The sequence below is a fragment of the Erpetoichthys calabaricus genome, chromosome 3 (assembly GCF_900747795.2).
Source record: "Erpetoichthys calabaricus chromosome 3, fErpCal1.3, whole genome shotgun sequence".
NCBI classification, from domain to species: domain Eukaryota; kingdom Metazoa; phylum Chordata; class Cladistia; order Polypteriformes; family Polypteridae; genus Erpetoichthys; species Erpetoichthys calabaricus.
In genome coordinates this window covers 187,489,522-187,506,795 of record NC_041396.2, presented here as the reverse complement: position 1 = coordinate 187,506,795, position 17,274 = coordinate 187,489,522, and the positions used below count along the sequence as shown (strand labels likewise).

General features: G+C 36.4%; 1 protein-coding gene across 1 annotated transcript in view; it reads left to right on the top strand.

Annotated features, from left to right (window-relative positions):
• The window catches only part of fig4a (FIG4 phosphoinositide 5-phosphatase a), a 280,104-nt gene that overhangs the window by 132,358 nt on the left and 130,472 nt on the right, over positions 1 to 17,274 (top strand). Inside the window, exons 13-15 of the mRNA XM_028791311.2 lie at positions 336 to 452; positions 2,111 to 2,156; positions 14,689 to 14,837. Coding sequence (XP_028647144.2) covers positions 336 to 452; positions 2,111 to 2,156; positions 14,689 to 14,837 — 312 coding nt within the window. The remainder of the gene's footprint in view (positions 1 to 335; positions 453 to 2,110; positions 2,157 to 14,688; positions 14,838 to 17,274) is intronic.

Below are 17,274 nucleotides of genomic sequence, written 5' to 3'. Positions count from 1 at the left end.
ATTTTGCTTAAAAAATACATATCTTTTTACATTTTTTTACAGTATGTTTTGTCATATTTAATGTTTTGTTTTTACCTTATTTATTATGTCTTAAATCCATGCTTCTGAATTACATTTTAGATTACATTAAAATGCTAAGCAAACTACTATCGATTAGCATACTTTTAGTTGAATTTGTATTTATTGGTGTTTGAATTCACTTTGTGAAAGAAATTTTTAATGATTTTATCTGATAATGTAATGTAAGTTTTGACATCACTGTAAATGTTGAATGATATAATAAAGCAGGTGTGAGAATTAATACTCATTATGAAAACATTTTTATTTTGTTTTAGCAAGCTGTATAATGTTTTGGACAGACTTAGCTGGATTGCCGAAAATGTTGTGAAGAGAACAGGTTTCTTTGTAAATCGTCCTGATTTCTATTGTAGTACCCTTAGACCAGATGAAAGGTTGGTGAAGTTTATTGGTCTAGACACCTAAAAAAAAAGGGGGGGGGGGGGGTAAATACAGTGGCTTAATATAAACAAATTGTAAAAACCAGGCAAATTATACTCTTTTTTTTGATGTCTGTAAAAGTATCAGCTTATATGAGTCGTATAGCACTTTGAATTTGCTTGAGTGATTGTTGAGTACAGGTTAGCTAACTTGTATTGTAATAAAGATTTGAAGGAACTCATCTTTTAGGAAGATAGTGAGCACAACATTGAAAAAAGAGATTGTTGTTCAGAGATGTAGAAACATTTTCTTCACTATTGGACTTAAGTTCAGTGTAAATGATTTTCATTGTCCAAGGGCATTACCTCTAGAGCTAAAGGGCATGCGGGCAATTTTTGGTGCTGAACAATGATTTTGATATTACTGAGGTCATTAATAGGATACTGTGGATTCAATAGGCCACTTTTAAACCAACTGACCACTGATGTTGAAGGGCTCAGTTATTAATGGTTATACATATGGAGATGAGATTTGCTTTAGTGACTATCAGGTTGCACATTTGGGAGACCTTCCTGGGCCTGTACAATAGATTGACTCCATCAATGGCTAGGAGTTTATCTAATTACCACTTTTTACTTCTGAACAAGTAACATAGGTAACAATAAACTTATAATTCCGTAAGACAATTTTGAAGGGTTAGGTACTAAGCACAGAGACAGAACTGATACGATTCACCAGTCCAAGTAAAGCTAAGAATTTCAGAAGGTTTGATATGTGGCTTAGACCTTCCCTTAGGATAAAGAGGCTGAGGTTAATGGGAAATTAACACACCTTTTGGAATATATAGTAGTGATGGTATAGGTTAAATTTGAAGCAGAGAACAAACATGTATGGAAGATATAGGCATAGGTTACCTGAAGATTGTTTGGACTGGACAAAGGGGTTTATAGGGAGTTTAAAACAGGCCATATACAAAATTTCAGAAAAAGCATCTGGTAGTAATATTCTTAAAAATACAGTATAACTGTACAATTACTAGACAACATTGAACAAGTAGATTTGAAATGAATATTAGATTAAAATTGTTCTCCTTAAAGTCAAAAGTATTAAAAGAAAAATTAGTTTGAGTTGAATTTGTAGCATCCTTTAAATAAACATGATTTTGTGGTTTTTGCAGAAACATCGCTGAATGCTAGAGATGTGGTTTGGTATATTATTAATAGATACATGTTTTTTGGGAAAGGCATGCAAGATTTAAATTGGTTAATTTAGGGATAATTTTAAATATGAATCTGGTGCAAGTATAAAACTGGTCACATTGTAAATAGGGTAGAATAGAACATCAATATGCAACTTTATAAAATTTCAGACAAGTTTAGATGAAGATGTTACAGAAGTGGTGGACTTAATTGTGCAAATGTAAACTGGGAAAGCACAATAGAAAAAATGTAATGTTTTATATACACTACTGATCAAAAGGTTTATAACGCCCCCATTTTTCTAGTTTTCATTGAAATTTAAGCAATTCAGTTTCAGTGGATAACCTGCCAAAGACTGAAAAAATAATATAATGTTTAGAGTTATAAAAAAAGGCTTTATATTTTACTTAATTTTTTAAAAATTTTCTGTCAAGCTCCTCTGAAGGAATGAGTTGTTTTAATATATTTTTCAGATGGGGAGATCTTGGAGGTTTTGTTACAGATCATGGCCGTATACAGGTAGGAAAAGTTGTCTTTTTTTTCTTTCTAAAACTGAAGGAAAATTTCTCAAAAATTTTGTTATTTTATTCCCTTTAAAACCACGCTCTACAGTGTGAGCATGAAATTTCAGGTATGTGAATGAAAAATAATATAATGTTGCAAAGGTGCAAATAATGACTTGTGATGTCCCATTAATTAGTGTACCATCAGAATAAAAATGCCTAGCCTGTAATTAGCTAAGTGTCCATGGTATTGCCCATTTTTAAATAAATAAAGGCAATACACTTGGACTCAGAGGTAGCGAGGCACATGTGCAGGCATTAATCAATGATTGCCAACTAATAGCGGACACTAACTAATAATTTTATTTATGTGAATTTGAAAGCCTAAGACATGAAGTTTACGTGAAGTCTCAAAAATAAATGTATTTTCTGTATTAGCTTGACAATAATTAACTATAGATCATATAACAAATGTGACACCACTAGGAGGTGTACCACCACCCTAACCTGGACAGAGACAGGCAGGACACAGGTTCAACACACAATACCTGGTTTATTTATAATAAAAGTGCACAAAACACCACCACCGCAATAAACAGTCCATTCTCTTCCTTGCCACCAGTCCATTCGCCTCTACTTTTCCTCAGGCTTTGTCTACTCCTTCCTCCCGACTCTGGCCTCTGAATGGTGTGACTGGCCCCTTTTTATAGGGCACCTGGAAGGACTCCAGGTGCCTAATGAGCTTCTTCCGGCCACACTTCTGGGTATGGCAGAAGTATGGGAAAATAAGGCCGTTGAATGGTCCATGTGCCCCCTGGCAGTGGCCACGGGTTCCAACAGGGTGAGCTCCCATGCTCTCGACCTGTGGCCCTGTTGGAAACCAGGGGAGCTGTAAGTAAATTTACTCTAAGAATTATTACACATGTATTTAAAAAAATCCACTTAAATTGAGATGTACAAAGATACTTATTTGTAGATGATGTTGACAATGAAAGCACTGTTTCATCACCACCATTCATGAGACTTAGGAACATTTAATTAAATACTAGAATACAGTGTGTAACAGTAGGGGGCACTAGTGCTCCCTTGAACCCCTCAGGTACCACGCCAAACACCAGGTAAAAGTCCAAGACTTTTTATTTTTATAATAATAGTGTGCACTAAGCACACTACACATACAAATATCAATAATCAAGCACGATAACCACTCCTCCTCTCCCAGACACTTTGTCACCCTTCCTCCCAGCTCAGTTCAGCGTCTGGGCTTTCCCAGAGTCCTTTTATACCCCCTGACCCAGAGGTGATTCCTGTCCAACAATCCCCAAGTCCTCATTACTTCGGGTCAGAGTAAAAGTCCTTTTCTTCAACCCGGAAGCACGTCGTTCCTTCTGGTCATGTGATCATGACGCACTTCCGGGTTATAGGGCACGTAAGAGTCTGACAGCCTCCCTACAGCGACTCCCGGTGGTCCCCAAGGTAGCCAGCAGGGCTGTGTATACAAACTACAAGGTCCACAAGGCCCTGCTGGAATTCGAGGAACCTCCATGCTGTTGGGAGGGCTCCACCTGTCGGTCTGGAGGTGTGGGCCGGAATATTTAGCTGGCCATCCATCACAAGTGATTAAGATTTACTGCCATACATAAAAGTCTATGTGGGCACTTCAAAAAGGTCAAACAGCTTGACAGATTTGAATGAAAACTGTTTTTGTGATCTTCACATTTAAACATTTATTTATTTAAGCCAACTGTTTCAGTGCAACATTTATATATGGTTTCATTTCTGAGCTGATCTTGATATTTGATTTCTAACTGTTTGACAGCTTCTTTTTTATTTGTATAGATTTTATTTGACCAAAATGACATTACATGCAATCACTTTTACAACAAAGAAAGTAACATTACATATGATTGAATCAAACTTAACAAACCTGAATTCATTCTCCATCCAAGAGACAGGAAAGCCAATAGCAAGAGCAAATCTTTAAAAACAACAAAAAAGGGAGAATATAATTTTCCCGGATATAAAAGCTTATTCTAAAATTTTATCAATTAGATCTTGCCATATTTAAAAAGTTTTGAACAGATCCTCCAAGTGAGAATGTAACTTTTTTCCAGTTTCAAATAGTATAGAATATCAGTTACCCACTGACTTTTAACAGGTGGGCTGGGATTCTTCCAGTTGAGCAAGATAAGTCAGCATGCGAGTACTGTGGTGTAGGCAATTACAATCAATTTGTCCTTCTCCACTTTAAGCCCATCGGGGAGTACACCAAACACAGCTGTTACTGGGATAGGAGTGATTGTGACACCAAGGCTATCTGATAGGCATTCAAAGATTTTTGTATAGAATGATGTTAATTTGGTACAAGCTCAGGATATCTGGCCCAGTGAAGCTGGAGCTACAATGCAACATTCACAGCTTGAATCTTGACCTGGATATATTTTGGACAATTTTAAATGAGATAAATGTGCTAAATAAAAGATTTTAAGTTGAATGATTGAATTCTTTATGCATGTGGAGGTAGAGTGTATTCTATGCATGGCTGCCCTCCACCCTTTTCTGAGATGTTAAGTGAAAGACCCTTTCCCCACCATACCCTGGGATCTTTGAAAGGAAGGGGCTTTAAAATATTTTTATATATTATTTACTTGTTGTCTGAGTCTTCAAGACCAATCAATATTTCTTCTGGCATAGAACTGGGTGGGAAGTGAGGAAAATTGGGATGGTTAATTTTAGCAAAGTTTCTGATTTAATAGTAGTGGAAAAATTGTTTTGATAAGTAAAATTTGATGCATAATTGTTCATAAGATGCAAAGACATTATCTATATACAAATCTCTTAAGTGTTTTAATCCTGAATGTTTTCCAAAGGTTGCATACTATGTAGGTTTAAGAGGGGAAAAAAGGTGATTGTTATGAAGAGGTGTAACAGATAAAAGCTACTCTGCCTTAAAATACTTCCTACATTGGTTCATATTCTGAGTGATCACTGGATAATTGGGTTATTAGTATATTGATAATAATTTGTATTTACTAGGGCACAAAGCAGGACATAATAAAGATGTACAGCAAGATTTTATTTCTATTGCAAAACAGGCTTGTATATATTCATCCTTGTGTGTCAAATTCTATGGCTTTATAGCTTGCATATTTGTTGCTCAGTAATAAAATTGAAAGGTAGTGCCATGCCCCCTGCTGCTTTAGGTTGCCCTTTGGATGCATGGATGTTTCAAATACCAAATAAATTAGGTTATAATTGAATCTAATTTCTTAAAGAACAATTTGTTAATGTATATGGGGATGCTATGAAATAGAAAAAGAAGCTTACGAATGATGATCATCTTGACAGTCTTGATTCTTCCTGCTAGTGTTCCTGCTACATTTTGTTTATTTTTCTCCATGCTGATAGCAAACGATTGTTGAAAAAGATTTTTATATTTTCTTGTGACGTTTACCTCTAGATATTTAAACTGTTCTGCTTAATTAAATGGGAAAGTGTCCAGTCTAATATCGTATGCAAGACAGTTCTGAGGAAAAAAGCACACTTTTATTCAAATGTATTTTGAGTCCTGATATCTTTTGAAATTTGTTAGTGCATTAAGTACATCTCTGGTAGTCCTCTTTATCTCTGATATATAAATATCCAATGGCTCGATGGCGATTACAAAGAGCAATGGTGATAGGGGGCATCCTTGTTGGGTACCACGTTCTACTTTGAAGTAATTTGAAATAATGTTGTTAATGCAAATGGAGGCTTCTGGATTGAGATAAAGTAATTTTATCCATGCACATATGTTTAGGGAAAACCCAAATCTATAAGATACACATTGTAACAAGTCCTTATTTTTCTTTGGAAAGACAGTAATTAATGCTTGGTAAAAAGTATGGAATAGAGTTTTGTTGGCTCTAGCTTCTATAAACATTGCTAATAATCGTGGAGCTAACTTATTTGAAAATTGGTTATACAATTCTGCTGGGCAGCCATCAGGACCTGGGTTTCCTGTTTTGGAGTGAGTTTATAGCATCCAATAATTCTATTAGTGTCAGAGGTTTGTCCATTTCCTCTGAAAAATTTCTTCATCCATCCATCCATCCTCTTCCGCTTATCCAAGATCGGGTCGCGGGGGCAGCAGCTTGAGCAGAGATGCCCAGACTTCCCTCTCCCCGGCCACTTCTTCTAGCTCTTTCGGGAGAATCCCAAGGTGTTCCCAGGCCAGCCGAGAGACATAGTCCCTCCAGTGTGTCCTGGGTCTTCCCCAGGGCCTCCTCCTGGTTAGATGTGCCCGGAACACCTCACCAGGGAGGCGTCCAGGAGGCATGCTGATCAGATGCCCGAGCCACCTCATCTGACTCTTCTCGATGCGGAGGAGCAGCGGTTCTACTCTGAGCCCCTCCCGGATGACTGAGCTTCTCACCCTATCTTTAAGGGAGAGCCCAGACACCCTGCGGAGAAAACTTATTTCAGCCGCTTGTATTCGCGATCTCGTTCTTTCGGTCACTACCCATACCTCATGACCATAGTGAGGGTAGGAACATAGATCGACTGGTAAATTTTTCACCACGACAGACCGATGCAGAGCCCGCATTACTGCGGATGCCGCACCGATCCGCCTGTCGATCTCACGCTCCATTCTTCCCTCACTCGTGAACAAGACCCCGAGATACTTGAACTCCTCCACTTGGGGCAGGATCTCGCTACCAACCCGAGAGGGCACTCCACCCTTTTCCGGCTGAGGACCATGGTCTCGGATTTGGAGGTGCTGATTCCCATCCCAGCCGCTTCACACTCGGCTGCGAACCGATCTAGAGAGAGCTGAAGATCACGGCCTGATGAAGCAAACAGGACAACATCATCTGCAAAAAGCAGTGACCCAATCCTGAGTCCACCAAACCGGATCCCCTCAACGCCCTGGCTGCACCTAGAAATTAAGTCCATAAAAGTTATGAACAGAATCGGTGACAAAGGGCAGCCCTGGCGGAGTCCAACTCTCACTGGAAACGGGTTCGACTTACTGCCAGCAATGCGGACCAAGCTCTGGCACCGATCATACAGGGACCTAACAGCCCTTATCAGGGGGTCCAGTACCCCATACTCTCAGAATACCCCCCACAGGATTCCCCGAGGGACATGGTCGAATGCCTTTTCCAAGTCCACAAAACACATGTTTTATATATCATGAAAAATTTCTTATCACATATTAAATATAAAACTAAAATGAGCAGGGCTGAAAATACTTGAGTAAATCAACATGTCTTTAAAATATGATTTTGTGAAATCAACGAAAAAATAAAGCGGTGTCAAATTTGACCCCCTATACCCTCACAAAATTAGCTCTATCTTGGAAAGTATTGATCTTACATCAAAATAATTTTACAGGGTACCTTTTGGATTATATGGGTTCACCTACTATTTTTTCAGAATTTTTTGAGACTAATGTGTGTGGGATTTCTCGAAAATCAGTTGATTTGACATGGAATGACCTGTATCTGTGTGTGTGTGTATGTGTGTGTGTATATATATATATATATATATATATATATATATATATATATATATATACACTAGTCATTTGTCATTTAGCCCGTTACAATAATGGGCGCTAGAACAGTAGTGCATAAACATTAGTAGGAACAGTCTGTATTAAATGGCAAGGGACTTTGACCTCATTCTTTTTGTTAGTTGTATTTTTCTTTCTTTCAGCCTTTCTTCTGTTGATGTTTACTTGCTGAGCTGACCGTTCTTCGTGGGCTGCCGCTGTGTCTTGTGTGTCTTTAATTTTCTGTGACAGTAATAATGTCTTGTACGTCCGCTGGCTTTTACGTCCGTAATATACCTTTAATTTTCTCTGGCAGTAATACATGCGTATGTGTCGGTAACATGCCTTTAATCTCCTCTGACAGTAATACTGGCTTTTATGTGGCTGTAATATGCGTCACTGTATTGTGTACCTTTAATTTTCTCTCGCAGTAATACTTGTTTGTATTTCCATAAAACGCCTCTAACTTTCTCTAACAGTAATATCGCGCATCGCACCGTGCCCCGCGCATACACAGTTCACCAGAAGACACACACACACTAACACCTACACGCACAAAGCTATTTTATTAAAGAGGATATATATATCTATACAGTAATCCCTCGCTATATCGCGCTTCGCCTTTCGCGGCTTCACTCCATCGCGGATTTTATATGTAAGCATATCTATAATAATAAAAGGCAAAGCCCTCACTGACTGACTGACTCACTCACTCACTCACTGACTGACTGACTCACTCATCACTAATTCTCCAACTTCCCGTGTAGGTGGAAGGCTGAAATTTGGCAGGCTCATTCCTTACAGCTTACTTACAAAAGTTAGGCAGGTTTCATTTCGAAATTATACGCGTAATGGTCATAACTGGAACATATTTTTTGTCCATACACTGTAATGGAGGAGGCGGAGTCACGTATCGCGTCATCACGCCTCCTACGTAATCACGTGAACTAAAAACAAGGAAGAGATTTACAGCACGAGTCAAACGCGGGAACGAAGGTAAATGACGTTAATTTTTGACTGTCTTTTAATACTGTGTAAGCATACATATTAACACATGTGCAATTAAACGTGTGCATTTACGGGGTGATTTCTCAGGCTTAAAAGCTCGCCTTTTATCAAACGCGGGAACAAAGGTAACTGACGTTGTTCACTGTCTTTTAATACTGTGTAACCATACATATTAACACATGTGCAATTAAACGTGTGCATTTACGGGGTGATTTCTCAGGCTTAAAAGCTCGCCTTTTACTAAAAAGGTAAATGCAAAACTATTTTCAATCAGTTTAATGAAATGCTCCCGTTAAGGATTGCAATAACATATTCGCGAGATAAAAGAACGAAGTAGGGGGAAATGACGTAAGAGCCGCAAACAGCGAAGAGCAAAAAATTAATTAAACAATTGAGAAGGGAGCGAGTGAAGCATTCAAGCATGTTCATAAGGGAAACAAAGCACGGTGTAAAACGTAACTTTAAATTAAGTTTATAGAAACGCTCCCCCTACGGATTGCAATAACATATTCGCGAGATAAAAGTTTAATGAGAACACACGAGGTATAAACGAACCACACGCCGTGGCGCAACGTTAGGGGCAACAGTTTCAACCATTCTATGATCTGCTTCTCGCAACTGAAAGACGGCACATGGCGGATGTTAGCCGACTTGCTGACCGCAACATTAGGGGCTTCAACTCTGGCGCTGACGCCACATCTCAGTGCCAACACTTTCCAGACTCTACTTAAAAGACATGCCCTCCTCACTGGACAGTTCAAAAGACCAATCAAACTAACGATGACATCAAGTATTACCCAATCAAAAGTAGGAAAGGAGGCATCTTCATAAAATGCGTGTGGGATGATTTGCATGAGACGCTGCTTTAAAAAAAATGATAAAAAAAATACGGGACAAATCCCGTCCAGTATTGATTCAAAACGGGACGCGCAATTTCATTCTCAAATGCGGCACGATTCCGTATTTTAAAGGACGGGTGGCAACCCTTCAGTGCCAGGTAACCACCCATACAATCAGATTGTGATTCAGACTAGGAATGCAATGAATGTAATTACCCCGATCTACATACAAGGCGAAAGTCTTGCAACATTCAAAGATGATGGTTTGGGATAAGTACACCATACAACATAAAAGAGCTTATGAAGCCTTGAACCGAAAAAAGCAACATCTCAGAGATCGTAAAAAAAAAAAAAAAGGAGATAATGTCGTTTTACTCGCTGTAGATTTTATTCAAACATTACCAGTTATTCCACGAGGGAGACCAGCAGATGAACTCAACGCGTGTTTAAAATCCATGCTTCTCCCACGCTCGGTTATATGTCGCGTGTTCTCGGGTAGGTACACCAAAAAATGTATACATTTAAGCATGTAATGGACAAACAAAAAATGAGGTATACCCGAGGGCACTGCAGTAGTACTTAATCTAACTTTACTTCTTAAATGTTAATGTTTTACTGTTTAATAATTTATACGCTTCTTATATGTTGTTCAAATTCTTTTATCAAAATACCAGTGACAGCGCAATGCACGATAACATGGAGTGAATACACCATACGCATCCGCCCACGGCCGCCCTGGTGTGCGCAGATAGGAGTTGATTCTACAATAAAATAAAATAAACATAAAAAGAGTAATACAATCATCACCCATAAAGCGGATAGTAGACGTGACGTACTATATGTGTACCAGATTTCAAGTCAATGGGTGAAACGATTTGCGAGCTACAGGTGATTTAAAATCCTGGACAGACACACAAATTGCCACGGTAGCAAATTACAGAAGAAGATTTTACTGTTTAATAATTTATATTTATATAAAATGTGCTTCTTATATATTACTTCATATTCTCATATGATAATGATGTTAATATTTATATTGATTTCTATGTTATTGAAACTGCATGTATGTGTGTATATGTATGTGTATATATATATATATATATTATATATATATATATATATATATATATATATATATTATACTAGCAAAATACCCGCGCTTCGCAGCAGAGAAGTAGTGTGTTAAAGAGGTTATGAAAAAAAAAGGAAACATTTTAAAAATAACGTAACATGATTGTCAATGTAATTGTGTTGTCATTGTTATAAGTGTTGCTGTCTTTTATATATATATATATATATATATATATATATATTATATATATAATATACACACACACATAAACATTTATATACATATACATATATATACATATCTACATATACACATATCTACATATATATACACACATACATAAACACACACATAACACTTATTGACTGAAACGGGCTTTCACGAAAACAGTTAGGGCTTTGCTACAGGATACACCCTCCACAAGTTAACCAAGTAAAAATAAAATATATATTTCTGTTTTATTTAAACCTTTTAAGTTCATATGCATAGCCCCATTTGGCTGTTTAATTTTTTTTTTCTTTCTTCAGTAATATATATATACTAGCAAAATACCCGCGCTTCGCAGCGGAGAAGTAGTGTGTTAAAGAGGTTATGAAAAAAAAAGGAAACATTTTAAAAATAACGTAACATGATTGTCAATGTAATTGTGTTGTCATTGTTATAACTGTTGCTGTCTTTTATATATATATATATATATATATATATATATATATATATATATATATATATATATATATATTATATATATTAATATACACACACACACATAAACATTTATATACATATACATATATATACATATCTACATATACACATCTACATATACCGGTATATACACACATACATAAACACACACATAAGACTTACTGACTGAAACGGGCTTTCATTGACAATCATGTTACGTTATTTTTAAAATGTTTCCTTTTTTTTTCATAACCTCTTTAACACAGTACTTCTCCGCTGCGAAGCGCGGGTATTTTGCTAGTTTAAATATATATCTCGGATTTTTTGCTGGTTCGCGGATTTCTGCGGACAATGGGTCTTTTAATTTCTGGTACATGCTTCCTCAGTTGGTTTGCCCAGTTGATTTCATACAAGGGATGCTATTGGCAGATGGCTGAGAAGCTACCCAACATATTTTTCTCTCTCTCTCTCTTGAGCTGACTTTCTCTGATCCTGACGTAGGGGGATTGAGCAGGGGGCTGTTCGCACACCTAGACGCTACGGACGCTCGTCAACAAATGCTGAAAGATTATCTTCACTTTGCTCCCTTCTGTGCTGCTGCTTCCTTTAAGCGACATGCTGCACGGTGCTTCGCATACTTAAAAGCACGAAGGGCACGTATTGATTTTTGGTTGTTTGTTTTGATCTCTCTCTCTCTCTGCTCCTGAGGGGGTGTGAGCTGCCGCCTTCAACAGCTTTGTGCCGCGGTGCTTCGCATACTTAAAAACCAAACAACCCTATTGATTTGTTTGCTTTTCTCTATCTCTCTGACATGATCTGCTCCTGACGCGCACTCCTTTGAAGAGGAAGATATATTTGCATTCTTTTAATTGTGAGACGGAACTGTCATCTCTGTCTTGTCATGGAGCACAGTTTAAACTTTTGAAAAAGAGACAAATGTTTGTTTGCAGTGTTTGAATAACGTTCCTGTCTCTCTACAACCTCCTGTGTTTCTGCGCAAATCTGTGACCCAAGCATGACAATATAAAAATAACCATATAAACATATGGTTTCTACTTCGCGGATTTTCTTATTTCGCGGGTGGCTCTGGAACGCAACCCCCGCGATGGAGGAGGGATTACTGTATATATAAAATCCCTATGTGCGTCCAGGTGTCCATGTGTGGGTGTCTTCTGGTGAAGTGCGCATGCGCGGGGCACGGTGCTATGCGCAATATTACTGTCAGAGAAAGTTAGAGGCGTTTTACGGAAATACAAACCAGTATTACTGCGAGAGGAAATTAAAGGTACACAATACAGTGACGCATATTACAGCCACATACAAGCCAGTATTACTGTCAGAGGAGAGTAAAGGCATATTACCGACGCGCACGCCTGTATTACCGGCAGAGAAAATTAAAGGTATATTACGGACGTATATTACGGACGTACAAGCCAGCGGACGTACAAGATGGTATCCTTCAATAAGGGTGCGCACAGGCATCCTTCAATAAGGGCGCGCACAAAAAGGCGATCCTCAAAAGGACGACCTCAATTGGGCGCAGCGAATAAAGGCGCGCGTAAATAAAGATCTGCACCTGTTGCTCTTCACATATTCACACATCAACAAAAGAAAGGCAGAAAGAAAGAAAAATACGACCAACAAAAAGAATGAGGTCAAATTGCCTTGCCATTTAATATAGACTGTTCCTACTAATGTTTATGCACTACTGTTCTAGCGCCTGTTATTGTAATGGGCTAAATGACTAGTGTATATATATATATATATATATATATATATATATGTATATATATATATATGTATATATATATGTATATATATATGTATATACATGTATACAGTGGGTATGGAAAGTATTCAGACCCCCTTCAATTTTTCACTCTTTGTCATATTGCAGCCATTTGCTAAAATCATTTAAATGAATTTTTTCCCTCATTAAGCAAAGGGTCTGAATACTTAGGACCATGTGATATTTCAGTTTTTCTTTTTTAATAAATCTGCAACAATTTCAAAAATTCTTTTTTTTGTCTGTCAATATGGGGTGCTGTGTGTACATTAATGAGGGAAAAATTTAATTTAAATGATTTTAGCAAATGGCTGCAATATGACAAAGAGTGAAAAATTGAAGGGGGTCTGAATACTTTCCGTACCCACTGTATGTATATATGTATATACGTATATATATGTATATATGTATATATGTATATATGTATATATATGTATATATGTATATATATGTATATACGTATATATATGTATATACGTATATATATATGTATATATATATATATATATATATATGTATATGTGTATATATATGTATATGTATGTATATGTATATATATATGTATATATACTGACTTGTGAGTCCCTGTCTTGCACCCCAAAACATGAGGCTGAGTCTCAATAGTTTGGCAAAACCAGCTTTATTCAACTTGAAACAGGAACAGCACGGTTATTTATTGTAGCAGGATCTACCACTCTCCTATACACAGACACAGCGATCAGGCAGGGTCATAACCAGGTTAATGGCCAAGTAATACTATACTGTTCCCTGCATTTACAATATTCCTTGCATCACCCATCGACGACAGCCGCTCATAGTGTGAACGTGATCTTTTAGGATTTGTTTTCGTGGCGAGCTACTACAGAACTGGGAGTCTGTGGTTGCCCTGGCGACCAATATGCTGTTTTCCTCTGATGCGGCGATCGCACTTTGGGACGCTCTTCGGCGTGTTGTCCCATTGTTTTAGAAGAAATAAATATGCTGTTTGAGAATGTAGTCAGTCCCCAAATTTTTGTATTTTGTACATACAGTTACCTTTTCAGCAATAACAACTTTAAAATCATTTGGGGTAAAGATGTAACAACTTTGTACACTAATTGGGAGTGATTTGGCACCAGTTGCTCAGGTTAGGGCCTTGAACTGTATGAGAAGGATTTTAGAATGTTGTGTCATGTGTTTTCTTACATAAAATTGAATACTACTTATAAGCACCTGTGATGTACAAAATGCTAAAAGATTTTTAATAAGAAAAGGGTTGTTTATTGAAGACTTTTGTGACAGGCTTTTATGTAAAATCCAGTATGTTCAAAAAATCTCATTTTTTACATCATTTAATTGTTTGTGAGCATAAAAATGTAATTTTGTATTTCATACATGATATAAATTAATTGGTAAATTACTTTCTGGTTTCACTCACATTCTGCTGCCTTGCAGTTCAACCTGGCCCCATCTATCAAGAATTTTTTCTATTTAAAATCCTTATTCTTATTAATGGTTTTGTAAGAAATGAGCTATTGACTTAACCTTTTAGTCACAAATTTAAAAAGTTAACTTTGTAACACAAAAAAGTTACCTTTTTGTTGTAAGCTATGTATTAAATTATCTTTTAATCCTTTCCTGCAGACTGGTGTTTTGCGGACAAACTGTGTGGATTGCTTAGACCGGACTAATACAGCCCAGTTTATGGTTGGAAAATGTGCTTTGGCATATCAACTGTATGCCCTTGGCCTGATTGATAAACCTAAACTACAGTTTGATACAGATTGTGTCAGGTAAGTATTGTTTTGCAGGCAGCACCTTTTTTTCTGTGTTGTTTTTATATATCCATTAGCTGTGCTACTCATCTCTGACAGGCTGAAAGTAATCACCATAGATCTTTGTGTTAACGTTTGCAGTGCACCATGCAATGCATATACAGTACCTCTGTTATATGACATTTGGTATGGGATTCATAAAAGTAGTGTTACTGTTTGTGATGCCTCATCTATTGGAATTACAAATGCAATGCATTTTATTGCTAAAAATGCCTTTGATGTACCATCTTTGAGAATAACAGAGACATAGTAGCCAGACGGATATAATGACACTTATCCTTTTATAAAGGAGGATTACTTTTTTATGTTTATTAATTACTTTTATTTCAGAGATTTTTGTCATATATTGTTTAATTTTCCATGATAGCAATTTTACCATTCAGTACACAAAAATCTTTAAAACTCCTTGACCATATTAAAAAGATATGCTTTCTAAGTGATGGTTAAATTATGCTTGTTCTTCTTCATGATTGTGTGTTGCAAATTCCTGGAGCAAGGCATTCTATGTAAATGGAAATCTCCATAATTTGTGAGGTTATTAAGCTTTTGAAATTTTTGAGTTGTAATTGCTCTTTATTTAATTACTAACTTGATTTAGAAACATTGAAGGAAACTGGCAATGCCTTTTATATAATAGACATAAACATATTTTACTCATAAAACCCAATTCCCTTACAGTAAAAATATTAATATATAAGCACATTATAATTTTCTTCAACGTTTACTATCAATTTTTCATATCTACAATAACCTGTGATCTGTTTAGTAAACCTAAATCTACCATGTGCTCTATGCAGCTATGTTGTAAATTCATTCTTTAAATGAGTCACTGTTGCTTCTTAGCAGAGGAGTTAATTATTCTTCTCCTGCAGTATTGCTCCCTGCATTCCACGTGAGCATATTCACAACATAACTGTATGATGTTTTCATTTTTATTATGGTGTGTTTTAATAAATATAGAGTAACTAATTATACTTGACATCATATGTTAATTAAAATATTTTTGCATTATATCCTGTACATGTGAATTGCGAGGGCATGCAAAATGGAGAGCAGCAGGATGGATTGGTTGTGAGTTTATTTCCCTCATAATTTATCACAAAACTATTACTTATGTCTCACATATTCTTGATTTTTAAGCTAGTTTTTGTTCATATCTGTCAAACTGTTTGTCCCTTTATGATGTGCCCACACAGACTTTTATATATAACAGTAATTCAACAAAGCTGTAATTTTTTATTTAATCACTGTATTTTAGTATTTTTTAAATATTCCCAAGTCTCATGAATGGTGGTAATGATCATCACTTTTTACTATTTCTGATGCTGTCAGGAAACCAGTGCTTTCATTGTCAACTGTGCTTGCTCTGTCATTTAAAACCTTTGCAACCATTCACATGTGTGTATTTGACTAATAGAAAATTCTCCAAATTGTTCTTATATTCTGTTGTGAATGTAAACATTTTTTTATTAAATGTGAATTTAGAAAGTACATCCCAAGAGGGTATATTTTGACTTTGTAGTACAGTGCATACTACTGGCAAGTTATGTCTTAGAATCTGTACAATATGGTGAGTGCCATCACTAGGGGTACACGGTATATTGGTAGAAATTTGTCAAGTAGTTTTACAGATCATTTTCATCACATTTGAGAACATCTGGAAGCCGAGTTGGTTATTTGTTGCAAAACAGATGTATGGTGGGTTTTCTGTTACTTTCTGACACAGGTGACATTTCTCATAGTGCATAACCACCAGAGGATTACCTGTTCCCCCCCTTGATCTGCTAAATTATTTTTGGATTGCATCACTTCTTCAGATTTTGTGAGGTGATTGTTGAAGAGTCTGGCTTATGGTTATTTGTTCTACTTCAAACACTAATGATAATTATAATAATAAAACTAACATATCCCTGGATTAATTATTAATCAAAATAAAAACATACTTAGGCCTCTAACAGAAACGGAGCACTACAGAGTTTTTAAAAAAGTAGGAAAAAAGCTTGAAGTTTAAATAACGTTATAAGTACGCAACAATAAAATAAACATTATTTTTTACATCTTTTGATCCATATATGTTGAAATGGTGTATATCTTTAAAGTTAGAAAGCAGTGAAATGGGAGACATTTCATGCTTCCTACAAATAATGATGCTTCTTCATAAGTATATCTTTTTAAAAAATTTTTCACCAACAATGATCCCAGATTTACTGTTGCATTCATTGCAGCAAACAACACGTAATTTTCTTTCTCATTAAACATAATGAAAAATAATTGCTATTTTTCTGATTTTATTTTTATTATTATGAAGGCTATAATTGTCAATTTTCAATGTTAGCAAAGCATTCTTTTAGATACTGTCTTTTTAGATACTGCTGGCTTAACACCTAACTCCTAA